Genomic DNA, 9797 nt, shown 5'->3' on the forward strand with positions numbered 1-9797 from the left:
GCAAATAGCTTGCTTTTGAAATTATATATATTTAAATATGCGTAGAGATCGTTCTTATTTTTTAATTACTACAATAAACTTAGTAGCTAAATTTTAGTAAGAGAATAAAATAACTTCTGACTATTGAGATCCAGTGTCTATAGCCCGAAAAAAATCAAACATGGCTGCATGACATGACAGCTGGGCCGTCAGTTGTTGTCCTACAAAAGTTGTCAATTATAATGAACAGCTGTCCGTGATATAAAGTTTCATATTCTTAATCGAGTTTTAATTATTTGTATGTTTAAGTTTATGTCTTGATATATTTTACTTTTACGTGGCTAAAGACATAGTCGAAATATTATATTTGCTTGCTCCAAATAATGTCGATTCCTCCACTTGTATGCAGCACTCCGCCACCACCCGAGCAATGTGAAGACGATAAAGACCCTGAAGACTTTGATTTAACGTATAATCGTGAGTGCTAGTTATTAAATAACAATTCCATTACTCTATTTTAACACATTAGTTTTCTTTGTTACTATATACTAAGTCATGAGAGTGTACAATATAAAGTATTTATAACAAAACCTATTTGTATACAATTTAGAGATCATACTTATTGATAAGTAGTAATAAATTGTATATTTATGTTTAACTTTTTTGAGTGCAAACTATACTCAATGCACAGTACAGTTTGGTCATTGTTTTGTACATATACATTGAATATTGATTGTAATCAATTGTTATTTTTTCAGTTTCACAAGACGACGATGATGATGAGAACACTGAATACAATTATGGAAATTATTCCTCATATAGTATTTATACAGCAAAATCTGAAGAAACAGACACTGAAAAATGGCAGTCCCACATATGCAAAAATTTGGAAAATACAAAAGATCAAATTAAATCTGAAGATATTACAATTCCTGATAATTTTATATCACATAATATATTTGATAAAAATGTATCCAAATTTGAAGAAAATATTTTGGAAGACTTAAACTTGAAAGTTGAAACAGAGGTTGAACATTCCAATGATATTCATATTAAAGAATATGAGACTGAATCTGATATTTATAACACTGAAGAACTCTCTGACAAAGATACAAGAATACAAGATCAAGGTGGTACAGATATTAAAATTGATGCAGTAAATACAACTGTAGAAGATATCACAAGTGAAGTGAATACAACTATAGAAGATATAACAAGTGAAGTGAATCATATAATTAGTCCGGGCAATGAACAACTAGATTTTGAAATTGATAGATCTGTAAATAATGTGTTCAGAGAACTGCCTGAAACATATATTAATAATGAAACGATAAATAATAATGACAAGCTCCTAATTTCTTCAGAAAATGAAATGATTATAAAAGATAAGGAATCTGATATACTGAATAACAGAGTCATAGTGGAAGATGAAAACAAACAGTTGAGTGATGATGACTTTGGAGATTTTGAAGATTTTCAAATTAAGAGTTCAAATGATAGCTCAGTTCTGCCAATAAGTGATAGTCCATGGGATAATAATACTAATGTAAACTCTGAGTTTGGTGCATTTACAGCAAACTTTGATTCAAGTCCACAAGAACCTGATAAACCTTTAGATAACAAAGAAAATGACAAAAGTGATGTTGCAAAAAATTTAAATGATGATGATGATGAAGATTTTGGGGATTTTGATGACTACAAATCTTCTACTAATGATGCTGAAGATAAAGAAGTCATAAACAATATAAATGCCGTATCAAATGTTCCTGTCTTAAATTTTCAATCACACGATAATGAAATACAAGTTGTGGATACTTTAAATAATGTACTGTCTTCAATATTTTCAAATGAAATACCTGAATCTGATAATAGTTTTGATGACAAACTTGAACTGTATCTAAGTGAAACTTGGGGTCATTTAATTGATATTGATGTTAGACAGCCCTATATAGTTAACTGGAACAACTCCTTAGGACAGAAAACTCTTTTGAAAGCTTTGTGCATTGATTCCAGAAATATTGTAAGATCATTTAAATCTTACCTTAAAATAAAAAATATATTTTTTTAGTCTTTTCACTGTATCTGGCATATAGCCCTGCGATTTTCGATTTTAAGGACATTGCATTTTGAGTGGCAAAACTCAATGCTATGCTTCATTCCCCTAAGTGGAAATCAAACCCACAATTATCACATTTACAGACAGATAAAGAATGTCATAAGAGCCTCAATATGTTTTTTTTGTTGCACTTTATTGATTTTCTCTGTAAAATTTACACATTTCACAATTTCATAATGTTCAAAATATCTTATTTATATTTAAAATATTTATTACATTATATATATTTCAAATTATGTTATTTTTTAGTTATTTGGACACAAATGGAACTATAGTATGCCTAAATATGCAGCCAATTTAAGTACGGCTCCACTACAACCACAAAAGCAACAATCACAGCCCACTGCTTTAAATACTGATATTACAGAAAAGCCTGTCAGTGGAGAAGTTGGTGCATGGGGTGATCCTTTTACTCCTGATGGTCAAGAATGTAAGTTTAAATCATATAATAAATTTCTTAATTATATAATAAACTACATATAATATTTTCCACATTTACTATTTGAAATTTACTGCAGCATAATTTTTCTCAGTTTATTGGAAAGTTCAGTAACCAAAACTTGAAATATGTACATAAATTAAGCGAAGATAATAACATAATGCTCTTTAATTTGACACTGTATAATTGGTTCTTTTGCATGTCTTGCACATGGATTAATACATACACCTTTGCAATCTGCTTCTTTCCAAATCCTATACTCCTTCCAATTAGACACCTATGCTGAAGCTCTACTCCTAGATTTAGAGCACCTAATGGCCACTTTAGATCAAATGGCTCATAAACATTCCACATTAAAAATATCTGAGCTATTATCACATGGTAAGTTTGTAGTATGTAGTTATGTCCAGCACCTTGGTAAAAATGTGAATTATGATAATTGATTTATATATAAAAAAAAAGATAAAGTTAAGATTTTCTAAAGTATTATGTACAATTAATTGTATATAAAATAGTATGTTAGTTATTATGAAAGTTAAAATTTCTTTATATATAGATTTCAAAATCGCATTTAATAACTATAGTTTTTGGTACATTACAGCTTGCAGTGGTGAAAACAAAGTTTCAAAAGTTGAATCACCTAAAAGACCAACAGATTTAGATGTGTTTGGAAGCAACACATCTGCAAATATGAATAAAATTTACTCAAATACCATTGGTGTGCAGCCGCTGCGACAAATCAGTTTACCTGATACTCATATATTTACACCAACTGATTCTGAAACACCTAGATCGAAAACAATACATTATGACGATGGCCTAGTGCTAGTTCCTAATGCTGTTCTAGAGAAAAACAAAAGTGAACTAGAATCTACGGTTATTCAAGACGAGGAAAATGATAGTAAATATTGGGATTTTCAGGATTTTAAAGGAACTAATGCTGAAGTTTCTATTGTTCATTCTTCTAGTCAGGAAGTGCAGCAAACAACAAATACCATATCTGACACAGCATCAAAACCTAGTGTTACATATCAAGCACAAATATTACAACCTATTAAAATGGAACCAATTATACCCACACTCAATTGGCCTGATCCTGGAGAAGTCAAAGAGACTTTTGATGACTTTTCTGATTTCATATCTAGCACCTCATGGAATAATGACAAAAAAGATATTGACATTCCAGATATAATCAATAAAGATCCTGAGAAAAATAAACAAAATGAAACAAATCTTAAAATAGCAAGCAATGATGATGACTTTGAAACATTCCAGTCGGCTCCAGTAAAAATGTTAGTTTTGGATAATAATTTAAGTGACAATAAAACTGAAATAACGGAAAGTTCTAGCAGAAGTATTGTGGGTAATGTTGATAAGATAAGAATAACCAAGTTTAAAGGACAAAGTGATGTGCCAGTGGAAACATCAATTTCATCTATATCAAATAATGTGACAGTATTACAAAATTTAAATAGTGTACCTACATCTATTGGAAATCCTGTAAATTGTCTTGTAAATAATAATAATATTTTACAACCAACTAGTTCCGGCGGTGTTGGACCAGCACGTTCCCAACATAGTACTGGACAAATACTACAACCACTATCCTTAGAAAGCTACTCTCAAATTAATTGGCCTAACCCTGGTATTGATTTGCAAGATCTATCAAGATTTAATCCAGTTAACAGCCTTCAATCGTTAAAATGTGATATAAATCCAAGTAACAGTAAGGGTGCATCACCAGCACACAACTCTGTGAAAGTTAGTGAAGTATCAGATGATGATATTTGGGGAGACTTTGTGTCAAGTATGCCTAAACCACAGACTTCACCGAAAAAACCAGCTACATTTGCCGATGATGATGAGTGGAGTGATTTTGTCTCAAGTCCAAGTATTAGACCACAAAATGGCTTGAATACAATTAGTTTAAATGTTCATACAAATTTAAGTATGCAGAAATCTACTAATCACAATAAAATATCTTCTAGGAGCAATCAAATGTCAATCGATATACCAACGTTAAATTATATCACACCTAAATCAAACAATCGCGGCATGTATACGGACAGACACTTCCAAAATTTATAACAGTATGGCTGTAATTTTTCTTATATATACATATTATAATGTACTTAAACTTCAAAGAGAATTCTTATTCTTTCAAGCAAATTCTTCTGAATTTAGCAGAAAGTGGGGAACAGAGTGTCTTAACACTAGGTTCTGTCTGCCTCATGCTTTCGAAAAAAATCAACCCTGCTGGATGCAGGATACAGCATGAAGCTGATTTTTTTTAATGTACTTAACTTAGATGTATGTGTAAATAATATGGTGGTGGGTTGTCTTTATTATTTATATTACCAAATTATTTTTAATAATTGTTAAACATATTCATATATTAGAATATTCATATTTATCATTGAAATTCCCATTGAACCACATTGAAATTAATTTAGACAAGACATTTTTCAAAACATAATGCCTTGAGAATCAGGCAGAAAATGGTGAACACACATGTTCTAACTAATGGAGTATCTCAACATGTTTCCCAGGTTCCCTCTGCCTACCCTATGTGTAGGACACTACATGATGCAAAAAAAGACATATTAAGAGATGGATAGTATATATAATAAAAGAATATCAGTCCCGACCCTTGTAGTTACACAGATAAAAAATAAATTTACTCTTAATAATGATTTAATTTATATTATTTTGTATATTTGAATATATGTAAAATTACAATTGTATTAGTAATTTAATTTCATGAAAGCAATATTTATAATTTAGAACTTCTGATAAAAAGTATTATATTGTTTGTATATAAAGATAAAATGTATAAAATGTAAAAAATAAGTAATTATATCATCACATTAAACAATATGACATATTATTGTTTTTTACTCTATTTTTTTTATGTTTTGTAACCATAATATTATAAATAATGATATTCGTCATAGTCATTGTGGTACAGAACGTGTGACAGTAAATGCGATGGTTGTGGGTATGATTTTGCCCCACGAGGGAGGTGACAATGGTAATAAGTAGAGTGCAGAATGGAGTGCTTTTATAATAGGCAAATTATTCAAATAAAATCACTATTGAGGCCGTCGTGGCGTAAAGACACAAGCGTGCGCTTCTAAACGCCACGTTTGTAGGTTCGCTTGCGGATAGGGGAAAATGAAATATTTGATATTTTCCACTTCTGGCTCAGGTAACGAGGCAAAGCGCGGTGTGTGGAGTCAACACACAGTACCTTAAAAATTCTGCGGAAAGTGGATAACGGACGTGTCTTATTAATGGAGTGTCTTAACACTTGCCAGCTAGGATAGAGCGAGCAGCTAAAATAATAAATAGATTTCTTTCAATTTAGGCTTTTTTCTTATTCCTTTGTTGCTCTCTAGACAATTACATTTTATACTTTTCATTTGAATATACTGATTGTAAAGGTTGGAATAAAACTATATTTATTTTTACAATGATTTATCAAACATTATCAGTTTCTATTTCAGTATCAGAATTATCTATGTCATCTAAATGGGCACCAATAGTAGCTTCACCATCCATATCCGTAGATGCAAATTTTGGTAAATTATTTTCCATGGTCACTCTAAATGGGCAGTGTTCAAATTCTGGCCAAGAAATGAACCTGAAAAGTATTAAAATTTATAATAGCTACTTATTCTAAATAATACACAGCATAATTCTCAATACTGAAAATTAAAATTTCAGTACTAATTTAATGTAGAGCAATGGTGGTGATTCTGACTGATAAAACAATGGTTATGGGTGTAATACCCATTTGAGGGAAATAAAATTATTGTGTGGCTAGTTAATAATATAATATAACATAGTTCCGCCACTTAACACACAATGTCTAGAAATCAGGTGTATAGTTGGGGGTGATGGGGATAGTGTATTGACACTATGTTCTCTGCCTGCCCTGCTATATGTAGGATACAGTTTGAAGAAAAAAAAAGAACACATGTATGTTACTAATATAATGCATGTTTCTAACTACTACTGCATGTTACCGAGGCCGATCATGGCGCAGGGCCACAAAGAGTGACTGTAAAATCGACTGGTTGTGGGTTTGACCCCCAATTGAGGAGATTTTTATTTTTTTATTTATTTATATTGGGGAGCAAATATCTTTTACAATACTTTAATTAAGCATACTACATAGCTATATTACATTTGCCAATAAAGTTTTCACTTTTACATAAAACATGGAAAATTAAATATTTATTTAAATTTATATTTCCATTTCTTTGCTCTGTAGAGGCAAAGCGCGGCGTTGAGTTCCGATGCTCAACACGCAATGCCTCCAGAATTCGGCAGAAAGTAGGGTACTTAACGCACACCAGGTTCCCTCTGTCTACCCTGCTGTGTGCGAGATACAATGTGAAGCTGAAAAAAATATGTTACAACTACCTTTTAAAAACAGTAACTTTTTGCTGTAAATTTAAATCACCAAATTCAGTAAATATAGTCATGTGTGGCAATTTTGCATCAGATTCATTTGGAGATAACCTTTTATTCGTGTTTGGTGGATCTTGTCCTGTTATTAGCCAAACTCCACATCCTGGGATCCATTGCCTAAATTTATATTATTTATATTTCATAAACTATACTAAAAAATATTTGGCATTCCACTATTCTCTTTTTATATTTTAAGTCCTTTGTTTTAATCAAAGGTTGCCTGTAAGACATTGCTTGAAGCAATAAGGCCGCCTTTGCATACTTGTTTTTATTTATTTCTTTTCTGTACTATTTGTATTATTCTTTTTCAATTATTTGTGTGCAATAAAGTATAAACTAAACTAAAAAATACTTTCACATTGCTCTAAATTTAATGAGATTTTAATTATTTTTTTTCTATATTAAAGGAAAAATAAGGTAGATACTGCTGCGGCACACAAGCAACTGCAAATGTGATGGTTGAGGGTTAATTGCCACTCAGGGAATTGAATTATTTTCATTTCATTGTTCTAGTATTGTCACTCACTAAATATACAGTCTCCAAATTTGGGCAGAAAGTGGGATACAGTGTAAAGCTAAAAAGAAAAAGGACTACATACTCCAGCATTGGAATAACTCTGGTGGATTTAGAGAATGTATGAGGCTTGAAAAAGTACCAGAGTAGTGGTAAGTATTCTGGCAAACAGGGCAATTTTGCCTTTTGTGTTATCCTTACAAAGTACAAGCAATATTCATCCATCTGTTAAGGAAAAAACAAATATCAGTTAAGCATAATTATTAGCTAATTTTAATTATAATTAATTATTATAAATAAATGTATACAGTAGTATTACACTCACACTTACACTCAACAAATTGTATGATTGTATAGTTGTACAGTGGTTGTGGGTTCAATCCCTAATGAAATTAATATACACTTCAATTTTATTTTTTTCCTCGGATACAAAGAAATCATGTAGAAAAAATAAAATAATTTTGTGTTAATTCTGTGTGACAAAATGAACACTGAAGTTAAAAATATGTAGTCGTTACTTATTTATTAGGGACTTACCATTGATATTTTTTTAGTTGATGGAGTATATGTCCAAGGTAAAAAGTGAGCTTTAGGTATTTTATCTAATACCTTATAATCAAAAAGTAATTGGAATAAAGCTGGAACTGATTTGTGTTTACCCATTTGAATACCACTATCTACAAGAAACTAAAACAAATTAGTGTTCGATTTTTATATTTATCAGTTATAAATTTAGAAATATAGTTGTACCTCATAATGATGGCCTGGCATGGCAATGTACAAATCGGGTCTTCCTAAATTGTTTGTATCATTATGAAAGACAATAGTGTTTATTAAATGTCTTACAAATGATAAGCTTGGCATTGCACCTATTATAGTCAATAATCTATCTGAAATATTTTATTCAATTACTCTATTAATTATACTTAAAAAAAAAAAATTGAATTGAATATTTTAAACTGTTTTTGTCCTACTAATGTTACATATCAAATGAAGTTACTAAATAAAAAGGAAATGGTTTATAAAATCAGTACGGAACCATATTCTTCTCAACATATTTTTTTTTAATTTTTAAATAAATTTAAATATATATACCATTGCTACAAGTACTTAAGTCGCCTAATAATTCATGAATCCTATTTCCTTGATCAATTTTATCTTTGAAAGCCAGCCTCCACATTCCAAAAAAATCTGCTATTTTATAGTTTATTCTCTTGGGATTTTGTTTTTTAATTTCCTAGAAAAGAAAAAGGCACATATTCATATCAATATATTATTAAATTGTACTTCATGAAATTATAACGAAACTTACACTCAAAAATTGTGTAAAATTATGAGAAATTTCATATAAATAAATAGGGTTATCTTGGGACTGAATGAGTTCTTGCGTTAGAAAACCAAAACCTGGATTAACTTCAACTAAAGGAGCACCTTTATTTATATACCCTAATAATGTATTTGTCATATTTTTTGCAGTTTTTTTGTTAATTAAATACATAGACTCAGGTGTTTTATATTTCTTTAAAAGATTCTTTGGTATTTCAGTAATAATATTTTTGTATTCTGGGGAACTCTCTAAATAATTTATAACATCTTGGGCTACTTTGGGGCTTTGTTTGATTTCGTTTTCTTTATTTGCAACATGGCATAAGCGACTAGTAATATTTTGTGTAGGCCGAATTTTTAATATTGTTGTTCGACTTTTGCTTAGCATTATGGAATAATTGAAAATATAACTTTTACATTAATAATTAACAAACAATAGTTAACAATCCTAATCCACCATGCAAAAGAATGACACTTGTGAGTGCAGTGTGACATATCATATGTCATATGATTAGGGATCGAAACAGTGTTGCCAACCTCAGGAAAGCAAAAAACAGCATTTTACTGTTTTTTTAAGTTCCATATGAACTTAAAAAAACAACAATTCATTAAAAATAATACTTTTAGATTTATAAAGAAAATAAAGTTAAACTGCTAATATGTAACAAAAATATTATAAATTTTATTAAAATAATTTTATCAACATTTTCAATTTCGCGGCTTTCAACGTACACGTAGTAAATTTAGAGTTACGTACATACAAAAAATTAATCCTTATATTATTTTGTTTTTATTTCTCTCTAGAATGCTTATCTCGAGATCGAGTATCGGATATGTTAAGTTGAAATTGATATAAAAAAAACAGATTTACGGTCTATTGGGAATCAGAAAATGAAAAGTTAACGCAATCGAAAAATACGAGCGATTATAGTTTTTGCTGCATTTTG

The 9797-nt window shown here is 30.1% G+C and overlaps 2 protein-coding genes across 4 annotated transcripts; one reads left to right on the forward strand and one right to left on the reverse strand.

Annotated features, from left to right (window-relative positions):
- The first annotated feature begins 168 nt into the window (after positions 1 to 168).
- Afti (aftiphilin) lies at positions 169 to 5674 on the forward strand. 2 transcript variants are annotated; one of them, XM_085189447.1, is made up of 5 exons: positions 169 to 456; positions 738 to 1999; positions 2345 to 2525; positions 2808 to 2915; positions 3136 to 5674. In XM_085189447.1, exons 1-5 carry the CDS (start codon positions 363 to 365, stop codon positions 4620 to 4622), a joined length of 3132 nt encoding a protein of 1043 aa, XP_085045573.1. In that variant the 5' UTR covers positions 169 to 362; the 3' UTR covers positions 4623 to 5674. The 2 variants fall into 2 exon arrangements, with proteins under 2 accessions (XP_085045573.1, XP_085045574.1); XM_085189448.1 differs by lacking the exon at positions 2808 to 2915 and having other exon boundaries at positions 170 to 456.
- A 320-nt stretch (positions 5675 to 5994) lies between these two features.
- Positions 5995 to 9344, reverse strand: mtTFB2 (mitochondrial transcription factor B2). Of its 2 annotated transcripts, none has more exons than XM_085189458.1 (7): positions 8837 to 9344; positions 8620 to 8761; positions 8275 to 8414; positions 8062 to 8211; positions 7667 to 7749; positions 6963 to 7127; positions 5995 to 6177 (listed from the first exon to the last, which is right to left on the reverse strand). In XM_085189458.1, the coding sequence occupies exons 1-7, from the start codon at positions 9236 to 9238 to the stop codon at positions 6015 to 6017; spliced, it is 1245 nt and encodes a 414-aa protein (XP_085045584.1). In that variant the 5' UTR covers positions 9239 to 9344; the 3' UTR covers positions 5995 to 6014. The 2 variants fall into 2 exon arrangements, with proteins under 2 accessions (XP_085045584.1, XP_085045583.1); XM_085189457.1 differs by having other exon boundaries at positions 7610 to 7749; positions 8837 to 9343.
- Positions 9345 to 9797: the final 453 nt, after the last annotated feature.

The sequence above is a fragment of the Heliconius melpomene genome, chromosome 8 (genome assembly GCF_056956725.1).
Source record: "Heliconius melpomene rosina isolate 202511_hmr_F chromosome 8, ASM5695672v1, whole genome shotgun sequence".
In the NCBI taxonomy this organism is placed as follows: domain Eukaryota; kingdom Metazoa; phylum Arthropoda; class Insecta; order Lepidoptera; family Nymphalidae; genus Heliconius; species Heliconius melpomene.